Source organism: Protomyctophum parallelum, assembly GCF_964188405.1.
Source record: "Protomyctophum parallelum genome assembly, chromosome: 20".
Classification (NCBI taxonomy): Eukaryota; Metazoa; Chordata; class Actinopteri; order Myctophiformes; family Myctophidae; genus Protomyctophum; species Protomyctophum parallelum.
The window spans coordinates 24878432-24891096 of record NC_139718.1 but is presented as its reverse complement, the minus strand read 5'-3'; the positions used below and the strand labels follow the sequence as shown (position 1 = coordinate 24891096).

At 42.8% G+C, this 12665-nt stretch overlaps 2 protein-coding genes across 6 annotated transcripts in view; both read right to left on the bottom strand.

Moving 5' to 3' along the window:
- Positions 1 to 1050: 1050 nt before the first annotated feature.
- LOC310877711 (transmembrane protein 212-like) lies at positions 1051 to 3923 on the bottom strand (the record flags this gene model as incomplete). The annotated part of the gene is made up of 2 exons (XM_083791660.1): positions 1051 to 1392; positions 3891 to 3923. 2 exons carry the CDS (start codon positions 3921 to 3923, stop codon positions 1051 to 1053), a joined length of 375 nt encoding a protein of 124 aa, XP_083647786.1.
- A 4458-nt stretch (positions 3924 to 8381) lies between these two features.
- The window catches only part of ppp2r3a (protein phosphatase 2, regulatory subunit B'', alpha), a 137973-nt gene continuing 133689 nt past the window's right edge, over positions 8382 to 12665 (bottom strand). For all 5 annotated transcript variants that reach the window (XM_083792355.1, XM_083792354.1, XM_083792356.1 and 2 more), the window contains one exon: positions 8382 to 12199. In XM_083792355.1, coding sequence (XP_083648481.1) covers positions 12100 to 12199 — 100 coding nt within the window. In that variant the 3' untranslated portion in view covers positions 8382 to 12099. The remainder of the gene's footprint in view (positions 12200 to 12665) is intronic.

The window sequence follows — 12665 nt, the reverse complement described above, 5'->3', positions numbered from 1 at the left end:
CTTTCCCAGCTGACCTTATCTGAAGCCTCTGTGTTTTAAGGTGGTCCGGGCCGGCAGCGAGGACAGATCAAATCCAAGTATGACATCACGGTCAGATGACATCACTGCGGAGTGGGTGTCAGCAATCATCGCAGAGGAATGTCTGTGATTCAAGGAGGCGGGACAGAGGGCCAGGCATTGCAATCTGGTTGGCATTGTCCCGTGCGTGACATTTGCGGAACGATGCAGAATGCCATTTCAAGCAACGACCAGTTAACAACTTAACTCTGACCTTCGAAGGGGAGGCAGATTGCTAATGTCCTTGTCACAACATGATGACATGCCAACCATTACAGCATTCTAAAAAGAAGAATTCCTGCATTAGGGGACAAAATAAATCCAAACACACAGCACACAAAACAGAAATCTTGGTCAAGAAATCCCCTTTCTCTCAACTGAATTCTTAAGAATAAAATAAGTATCAGTATGAAGTGTTCATCTCTACAGTGTCACTGACATCCTATGTAGAAGTCTGATGGAACCCTGAGTGTTGCACTCGGAATTTCCAAACATATTCTTGATTTGGGTACTGCAACAGAACAGAGGTATTGTTGTAATGCATGAATTGACTACATTCTTTTCCTCCCCTTCCTTATATACACATATACGTTTTGAGAACCAGTGCTTTAGTTTAAGGAACCCCTTTGAGCGCTTCCAAGTCATTTGCCCCAGTTCAGCTTTTGGAGCCCATTGTCTGGCTCTATGCCACATATTCAGTGGGCTCCAAAAGCTGAACTGGGGCGAATGACCATGAAGCCGTAGACTATGTCCCGATCACGTTTTTTTGCTCCCGATCCGATTCCAATTATTTCATTTTGAGTATCTGCCGATACAGATTTCTCCCGATCCAATATTTATATTTTTATGGAACACAAATGCCATATCACAATAGTACAATATTCCAGTCTTATATCATTAGGATATAATATTAGGGATGTCCTGATCACGTTTTTTACTCCCGATCCGATCATTTGAAAATGACGTGATCGGCCCCGATTTCCGATCGCATGACTAGTATGGCCTCATGTTGACATGTCCTGTCCTTAGCAGTCGCGCGGTGAGGATGGCGACGGTGGAGAGGGAGACGATGAATACGACGGTTGCGGCAAACAGGTCGCCGGTGCGTAGCGCCAGGTGGTACCACTCGGCCCTGGGCGGGTCCAGACACGTCGGGCCGCGGCCGGCCCCGTAAGGGTAAGGGTAGCCGGCGGCGTGGGAGACGTATCCGTGAGCGAGCGCTCCGAGGTGGGAGTAGTAGCACAGAGGCCCCGTCAACACCGCTGCCATGGCCACAGCAAACATCAGAGGTGACGTCACAGCGCACAGGATGGAGAAGATGTAAGCCATCTCCCACTGAGAGAGGAGGGAAGAAGAGGGGACCATCATTATTATTATCAGTGTGGTACTGATGAAGTACTCAAATGTTTTTACTTGAGTAAAAGTATCAATAGTGCAATATTATACAAATACTAGGGTAAAAGTCCGGAATTCAAAATGTGCTCGAGTAAAAGTACAAACGTATTGGCATGAAAATGTACTTAAAAGTACCAAAAGTAGAAAGTACACACAGTGGTAATGCAGAATGTCTCATATCAAAATTTCAAATGTATAAGAATATTTATAAAATAGCCGATCTACAAGCTCACAATGCGGTCACAGTAGAAGTAAGAGGTGAAGTAAGAGTAAGAGGTAAGATAGAATTGTGTGTGTATTGCCGTGGCAGATAAGCATAGGCCTACTGTAGGAGTGTACTATATCTGTCGGAGTTGCCAATATCACCCATGTGGGGGCGCCACCGAGGTGCAACAGAAAGCAGGGTAGTGGGAAAGTTACACAAAATGTGTGTAACTGCCCCACTACCCTGCTGAGTTGTACTGTACTACATACTGTAACACACGTGAGTTTTACTGTACTACACACTGTAACACACGTGAGTTGTACTGTACTACATACTGTAACACACGTGAGTTTTACTGTACTACATACTGTAACACACGTGAGTTGTACTGTACTACATACTGTAACACACGTGAGTTGTACTGTACTACATACTGTAACACACGTGAGTTGTACTGTACTACACACTAACACACGTGAGTTGTACTGTACTACATACTGTAACACACGTGAGTTGTACTGTACTACACACGTGAGTTGTACTGTACTACATACTGTAACACGTGAGTTGTACTGTACTACACACTGTAACACACGTGAGTTGTACTGTACTACATACTGTAACACACGTGAGTTGTACTGTACTACATACTGTAACACACGTGAGTTGTACTGTACTACACACTGTAACACACATGAGTTGTACTGTACTACATACTGTAACACACGTGAGTTGTACTGTACTACACACTAACACACGTGAGTTGTACTGTACTACACACTGTAACACACGTGAGTTGTACTGTACTACATACTAACACACGTGAGTTGTACTGTACTACATACTGTAACACACGTGAGTTGTACTGTACTACACACTAACACACGTGAGTTGTACTGTACTACATACTGTAACACGTGAGTTGTACTGTACTACATACTGTAACACACGTGAGTTGTACTGTACTACATACTGTAACACACGTGAGTTGTACTGTACTACATACTGTAACACACGTGAGTTGTACTGTACTACATACTAACACACGTGAGTTGTACTGTACTACATACTGTAACACACGTGAGTTGTACTGTACTACACACTGTAACACACGTGAGTTGTACTGTACTACATACTGTAACACACGTGAGTTGTACTGTACTACATACTGTAACACACGTGAGTTGTACTGTACTACATACTGTAACACACGTGAGTTGTACTGTACTACATACTGTAACACACGTGAGTTGTACTGTACTACATACTGTAACACACGTGAGTTGTACTGTACTACATACTGTAACACACGTGAGTTTTACTGTACTACATACTGTAACACACGTGAGTTTTACTGTACTACACACTGTAACACACGTGAGTTGTACTGTACTACATACTGTAACACACGTGAGTTGTACTGTACTACATACTGTAACACACGTGAGTTGTACTGTACTACACACTAACACACGTGAGTTGTACTGTACTACACACTAACACACGTGAGTTGTACTGTACTACAGCCTGACTGTACAAACACATGCTGATGAGTTGTACTGTACTACACACCAACACAGTTTTACTGTACTACACACTAACACTTGAGTTGTACTGTACTACACACTGTAACACTTGAGTTGTACTGTACTACACACTGTAACACGTGAGTTTTACTGTACTACAGCCTGACTGTACAAACATGCTGATGAGTTTTACTGTACTACACACTTAACTGTACAAACACACATGCTGATGCATGCACATGCAGCTGATTCAACAGACTAGTTTTCTACAGTGGTGGAAAGTAACTAAGTACATTCACTTAAGTAATGTACTTGAGTAAAACTTTGAGGTAATTGTACTTTACTTACGTATTTCCAATTTCCAATACTTTTACTTCTACTCCACTACATCTCATACACAAATATTGTATTTTTACTCCACTACAATTAGTTGAAAACTTTAGTTATAAATGTACGTAAAAACAATTAGAAATATGTGATTGAAATGGGACATTCTGCATAATGAGTACTTTCTACTTTTAGTACTTTAAGTACATTTTGATGGCAGTACTTTTATACTCAAGCTCATTTTGAACTCCGTCCCTTTACTTGTAACAGAGTACTTCTATATTGCAATATTGTACAAAAATGTGAGTTCTTTTTCCACCACTGGGAATCTCCCAGGTACCTTTCCACCAATCAAACTCTGGACAGCGCACCACACTCACCAGAGACTTCCTGTCCTGGTCCCTGTTTGCCATGACGACACTGACGCCGGCCGCAGTGGCCTACAGGACACAACGACAGTCAGCACTTACAGATTCATTGCTTACATCCAGTGGTGAAAAGTAACTAAATACATTTACTTAAGTACTGTAATTAAGTACAATCTTGAGGTATTTGTAGCCTACTGTACCTTACTTGAGTATGTAACATTTTCAGTGCCGATACTTATACAGTATCGGCATCAAATACATACCGATATGCCCTTCCATACAGGTGTTACAATACATACCGATATGCCCTTCCATACAGGTGTTACAATACATACCGATATGCCCTTCCATACAGGTGTTACAATACATACCGATATGCCCTTCCATACAGGTGTTACAATACATACCGATATGCCCTTCCATACAGGTGTTACAATACATACCGATATGCCCTTCCATACAGGTGTTACAATACATACCGATATGCCCTTCCATACAGGTGTTACAATACATACCGATATGCCCTTCCATACAGGTGTTACAATACATACCGATATGCCCGTCCATACAGGTGTTACAATACATACCGATATGCCCGTCCATACAGGTGTTACAATACATACCGATATGCCCTTCCATACAGGTGTTACAATACATACCGATATGCCCTTCCATACAGGTGTTACAATACATACCGATATGCCTGTCCATACAGGTGTTACAATACATACCGATATGCCCTTCCATACAGGTGTTACAATACATACCGATATGCCCTTCCATACAGGTGTTACAATACATACCGATATGCCCTTCCATACAGGTGTTACAATACATACGGATATGCCCGTCCATACAGGTGTTACAATACATACCGATATGCCCTTCCATACAGATGTTACAATACATACCGATATGCCCTTCCATACAGGTGTTACAATACATACCGATATGCCCTTCCATACAGGTGTTACAATACATACCGATATGCCCGTCCATACAGGTGTTACAATACATACCGATATGCCCTTCCATACAGGTGTTACAATACATACCGATATGCCCTTCCATACAGGTGTTACAATACATACCGATATGCCCTTCCATACAGGTGTTACAATACATACCGATATGCCCTTCCATACAGGTGTTACAATACATACCGATATGCCCTTCCATACAGGTGTTACAATACATACCGATATGCCCGTCCATACAGGTGTTACAATACATACCGATATGCCCTTCCATACAGGTGTTACAATACATACTGATATGCCCTTCCATACAGGTGTTACAATACATACCGATATGCCCGTCCATACAGGTGTTACAATACATACCGATATGCCCTTCCATACAGGTGTTACAATACATACCGATATGCCCTTCCATACAGGTGTTACAATACATACCGATATGCCCTTCCATACAGGTGTTACAATACATACCGATATGCCCGTCCATACAGGTGTTACAATACATACCGATATGCCCGTCCATACAGGTGTTACAATACATACCGATATGCCCTTCCATACAGGTGTTACAATACATACCGATATGCCCGTCCATACAGGTGTTACAATACATACCGATATGCCCTTCCATACAGGTGTTACAATACATACCGATATGCCCTTCCATACAGGTGTTACAATACATACCGATATGCCCTTCCATACAGGTGTTACAATACATACCGATATGCCCTTCCATACAGGTGTTACAATACATACCGATATGCCCGTCCATACAGGTGTTACAATACATACCGATATGCCCTTCCATACAGGTGTTACAATACATACCGATATGCCCTTCCATACAGGTGTTACAATACATACCGATATGCCCGTCCATACAGGTGTTACAATACATACCGATATGCCCGTCCATACAGGTGTTACAATACATACCGATATGCCCTTCCATACAGGTGTTACAATACATACCGATATGCCCTTCCATACAGGTGTTACAATACATACCGATATGCCCGTCCATACAGGTGTTACAATACATACCGATATGCCCTTCCATACAGGTGTTACAATACATACCGATATGCCCGTCCATACAGGTGTTACAATACATACCGATATGCCCTTCCATACAGGTGTTACAATACATACCGATATGCCCGTCCATACAGGTGTTACAATACATACCGATATGCCCTTCCATACAGGTGTTACAATACATACCGATATGCCCTTCCATACAGGTGTTACAATACATACCGATATGCCCGTCCGTACAGGTGTTACAATACATACCGATATGCCCGTCCATACAGGTGTTACAATACATACCGATATGCCCGTCCATACAGGTGTTACAATACATACCGATATGCCCGTCCATACAGGTGTTACAATACATACCGATATGCCCGTCCGTACAGGTGTTACAATACATACCGATATGCCCTTCCATACAGGTGTTACAATACATACCGATATGCCCGTCCATACAGGTGTTACAATACATACCGATATGCCCGTCCATACAGGTGTTACAATACATACCGATATGCCCTTCCATACAGGTGTTACAATACATACCGATATGCCCTTCCATACAGGTGTTACAATACATACCGATATGCCCTTCCATACAGGTGTTACAATACATACCGATATGCCCTTCCATACAGGTGTTACAATACATACCGATATGCCCTTCCATACAGGTGTTACAATACATACCGATATGCCCGTCCATACAGGTGTTACAATACATACCGATATGCCCGTCCATACAGGTGTTACAATACATACCGATATGCCCTTCCATACAGGTGTTACAATACATACCGATATGCCCTTCCATACAGGTGTTACAATACATACCGATATGCCCGTCCATACAGGTGTTACAATACATACCGATATGCCCTTCCATACAGGTGTTACAATACATACCGATATGCCCTTCCATACAGGTGTTACAATACATACCGATATGCCCGTCCATACAGGTGTTACAATACATACCGATATGCCCGTCCATACAGGTGTTACAATACATACCGATATGCCCTTCCATACAGGTGTTACAATACATACCGATATGCCCTTCCATACAGGTGTTACAATACATACCGATATGCCCGTCCATACAGGTGTTACAATACATACCGATATGCCCGTCCATACAGGTGTTACAATACATACCGATATGCCCGTCCGTACAGGTGTTACAATACATACCGATATGCCCGTCCATACAGGTGTTACAATACATACCGATATGCCCTTCCATACAGGTGTTACAATACATACCGATATGCCCGTCCATACAGGTGTTACAATACATACCGATATGCCCGTCCATACAGGTGTTACAATACATACCGATATGCCCTTCCATACAGGTGTTACAATACATACGGATATGCCCGTCCATACAGGTGTTACAATACATACCGATATGCCCTTCCATACAGGTGTTACAATACATACCGATATGCCCTTCCATACAGGTGTTACAATACATACCGATATGCCCTTCCATACAGGTGTTACAATACATACCGATATGCCCGTCCATACAGGTGTTACAATACATACCGATATGCCCGTCCGTACAGGTGTTACAATACATACCGATATGCCCTTCCATACAGGTGTTACAATACATACCGATATGCCCTTCCATACAGGTGTTACAATACATACCGATATGCCCGTCCATACAGGTGTTACAATACATACCGATATGCCCTTCCATACAGGTGTTACAATACATACCGATATGCCCTTCCATACAGGTGTTACAATACATACCGATATGCCCGTCCATACAGGTGTTACAATACATACCGATATGCCCGTCCATACAGGTGTTACAATACATACCGATATGCCCTTCCATACAGGTGTTACAATACATACCGATATGCCCTTCCATACAGGTGTTACAATACATACAGATATGCCCGTCCATACAGGTGTTACAATACATACCGATATGCCCTTCCATACAGGTGTTACAATACATACCGATATGCCCGTCCATACAGGTGTTACAATACATACCGATATGCCCGTCCATACAGGTGCAGCTATCTTGCAGTCCCAGCTGATGAGCCATGGTCTGTAGGAACCACCTGGGAAAAAGGCTAGAATGCCAGACAAAATAATCAACAAGCCCAAAGACAGCTGACTGAACCCTACTGACCTCCAACCTGCCATGTTCCCGCACACACACACACACACACACACACACACCTATCTATATGGGCTGATTGGGCTCCAATCGTTACATTGAGGTGGTCACTAGAAAATTCAGCAGGTGCTCACAGCAGAGACTATTGTTCTCTAGAGAACATCTCTAGAGATACTGAGACCATGAAGACTTGAGGTGAAGGTTGGCATATCTTTCTATGGCAGGACACTATGTAATGACAGGGAACCCAGGCAACTGTAAACAAACACATTAGAGTGCGTGCGTGCGCATGCGTTTCTGTGGCTGGTGACAGTGATCATGGACTCCGAATGAGAATTGTCTTCCTGAAAACACTTTTATTTTCAACTCTGGTTCAAAGAATGGGATGGGAAGTATAGGGAAAAGAAATGAAGAAATAAAAGATCAAAAGAGAGAAAGAAAGAAAGAAAAGCAGAAAGGAACGAATGAAAAAAGAAAGAAACGCCATGCCAATACAATAACACATCTGAACTGTGAAGTACTGAATTCTCCTCTGCAAAGGGGGAAGTACATCAAAGTAAAATTCTGTTCCCCGTCGCTTGAAATGTTTGCCTCCCGAGAGACAAAATGTTTCAAAATAAAAAGTCCTCTCGTTGTCCAGAGTGCCTGATCTGGCAGGGGTCGACACCATCGTGGCTTCTCTCTTCCCCCCCACCCCGGTGCTGAGCGAGTCGACCACAGGGCACATTGCATAGCCAGATAGAAGACACACCATCTTAAAACGTTCTTACTTTACAAATGTCTGGATGGACTTGTCTCCATATGAGAGAGAGAGTGTGTGTGTGTGTGTGTGTGTGTGTGTGTGTGTGTCAACAGCAGCAAATAGGACAAGAGATGCCTCTCAAAATCACATGATTGTCAGTTGGCTGGCCTCAGATCAGTCAGTCCTGTCAGTCAGTCTCAGAGGATTGTGCACCACACTGCTGATGATGTCATCATTTTGTTTAAAATACACACATATGCACACACTCTTGTGATAACTTAAACCTTTCACCCCAGCCCCCCCCCCCCCCCCCCCCATAACGCCACACAGTGGCACAGCAATACAAACCATCAATTTACATAAAAATCAAACATTATAATATCAATGGCTTATTAATTAAATACAGTCGGGCACATTTACAATGGTTATGGAGCAGAAAGTAGCAACTCATGGAACACACGGCCTTACAGTGTCCACCCGTTCTCTCCCACATGGTGAAGACTGGTGTGTGTGTGTGTGTGTGTGTGCACACGCGTGCGTGTGAGAGAGATTGTGCGCGCACGTGTGTGTGCATGCGTGTATATATGTGTGCCTGTGTAAACACTGCTCCAAAAATACACTCTTAAGAACTACTCTAGCAAATAAGACACTAACAGCGGAAGCTGTGTGTGTGTGTGTGTGTGTGTCTATGTGGACAGAAGTGCCAGTGATAGACAGCAATAAAGTCCGTAGACTGAAACTAAAGCCCTTGGTGGTTACGAGCCGAGTACTTCACCCCCCCCCCCCCTTCCCTAATTAAGGAGTGCACATTGGCCCTGGGTTACACTGTCCCTGTGGCAACGTCGTCGTCATATTAACAGCTTAGTTATGAGAGCTACGCGGTGCACACTCCTAAACTCACTCGTCTACACGCAAACACACACTGCTAGCTATTACAGTAAGAGCTGTGTACACAAACACACACCCGTGAGCGCGTGTCCCTTTAAATACAGAGAAAATAAGTCTCAAATGGCACAGTATATTTTGCATCAACATGAATTGTTTTGTTGTTTTGTACAGGATGAGCATGGAATATGCCTGTGAGGTAACCCCTGGTGGTAGAAGCTAAATACACAACTATTCAACACCCTCCATATCAAAAGAAAGACTTGGTAGTAACATTTCCCCCTTTTCTTTTTCTTTCTTTTTAACTGAACACGTGACATTGCTGAAAATAAATACACAGCGCAAAAAACATTATTTACTGGCTACTACCGTCTACTAAAAGAACTGCTCACAATTACCAGTGTTCACCATGAATGAAGCCCGATATACACTTGGCTAATTCCGAGGGTGTGACATCGTACGAAGGAGCATGAATTAGGCACGAAACGTGTTAGCATAATGGCATTGTTCTGTTTAATGGATGGAAACCAGAACAAAGGTTCTGTATCTATGGTAATATTAAAGCTTAATTCATATAGTCCATTGCACGACTGTGTCGCTTGCCGACAAGGAACTAATTGACGAGCCAACGCCACCAGTAAGCTGTATTGTGAACATCCCCTGTGCGTCACATGGAAATGTGTGTGTGGACACAACTCTGCCAGAGAGTTTGATATGTATCATAATGAGCTTTATATACACAGATCCACCTCCTCTCACTGCACCGGAGCAAGAGCAGACCGCATCCACGCCAATGGACGGAACATTACGCTTCTACCCTGAAACACTTCTAGCAGGTTGCAAATTATGACATCACAAAGGGATTCCAGAAGGGTAGGGGGCTGATAACATTCGTTCTAAGAATAGAACAGCCTGGGCAGTTTTTTCTCTGAACTGAAACTCCCTCATGGAAAAAGATTACCCGGCCATTATGTGAGATCTGAGACGAGATTCTACAAATGTCTTCTAAATCATGAGTTTTCAGAAAAACCTATGTTTCTATGTCAGTGGCTCGATTTCATGTCAACAATCACAAAAATTACATGTTTTGGCTGCCGACCCCTATCTGAAAATGCTTTGTTCCAGGGACCCCCCAGGAGCAAAATATATATATATATTCAAAGATTTGCACACGTTTTCATGATTAAAAAAAAATAGCAGATCTACAAGCTCATAGCGGGCCGCTCGGTGCCACGCTATGAGCTTGTAGAATTGCTATTATTCAACACTGATTTACACGCATTGTGGTTAAAAGCCATAAGGTGACACAGACGCGCCCGAGGTCTAAATGGGGGGCGTGTTGGCATTGCAATGGCACGGGGGGTGGCACTCGGGCGACTCGACTATTAGATTTATGTCCGTCTGTCTGTCTGTCTGTCTTTTTATTTGGAGCAGGGGCCATTTCAAGCCTGTCTCTCTCTCTCTCTCTCTCTCTCTATCCACACAGTCAACGTATAAAAATACAGGACACATGATTGTCTTTAGCATGATTGTCAGTAGAGAACTCACAATGGTAGCTACACATTTGTTTTAGTTTTTTACAGTAATTCCACAGTATTTATTTTTGTTCTTTCTTTTGCTTTTTGAGTTTCTCTGTGTCAGAGCTTATGCGATCAACTCCCCTCTCCACATAGTAACATACACTTAACTCTCAGACGGTACAAAGGGAACCTCTCCAGAGTTTAATGAACACTGTGCACGTGTCACCAGTGGTGGAAAGTATCTAAGTACAATTACTTAAGTACAACTTTGAGGTATTTGGTACCACTTCAGCGCTATATACATTTCGGCCATTTGAGCTGGTAGTTCTGCTATTTTCTAAATATTTTTATACATTTGAAAACTTGAAATGAGACATGTGCACAACGAGTACTTTCTACTTTTGGTACTTTTAAGTACATTTTGATACCAATACTTTTGTACTTTCACTCAAGTAAATCTTGAATTCCTGACTTTTACTTGTAACAGTACTTTTACATTGCAGTATTGATGCTTTTGCTTAAGTAAAATATTTGAGTATTTTTTCCACCACTGCGTGTCAACCACCTTGTGCTTTCAGGTCGGGGGGGCGAGGAGCTGCACTCGTGTACAGATTAGACACATTATTGCACCAGATGCAGTCTTGGTATACAGTCACAAACACACACAAAACCTCTTAACAGTCCATGTCTGAGGAAGGGGAAACTCAAGTCTTTTTGTTTGTTTTTTTCAACCATGAGACAGACGGAAGCAAGCACCGTTTTGCTGTAGCCGTCTCTGTATCAAACCTCCTTTGTCCTTCCCCCCTCCGTAGCCAGTCGGATCAATCGAGACCTCTCTGTCCCTCGTTTTCCTGCCAGTGAGTCCAGGATGGGATCAAAGGGTGTCTGAAGATGACAGATCTCATGCAGACAGGTCGGAAATCACCAGTTTTTCAATCTTATTCGCAATGTCTCCTGATGGCACCTGAAGCTCATCAGACTCATAGTCGTCGTCGAACGACCTGTGGTTGACGGCACATAAAATAACAATAGATTAGCATACAGTAGAGGTGTAGCGTGTACTATATTCTGCACTGATTATACTTTTATTTTGGTTAATAATGAGCACTTAAGACATGGTTAAGTGACTTATTTTCAAAATTATTTTAGCCGATCTAGAAGCTCACAATGGGTTGCTTTGTTGTGAGCTTGTACATCTTCTGTCAAGAATTAAACTTTTCATACACACCCCAAAATAGGGTTAAAGTGGGTAATACTGTCGGTGTTAAGCTAATTTGAGACGGGCATCGATTAACGCAGACGTTGTGGCCTGGATCAACGATAGGTCTGCTCCAGGTCTGCTCATGAGGGGCGCGACTACGCAAGCATAAACACACAGAATCCAGCTCTGTACAGTGACCGCGCTCACGTAAATACGCTTGCGTTGTCGCCCCTCGACTTCTCCGCACGTACAGAAAAAAAGAAAAA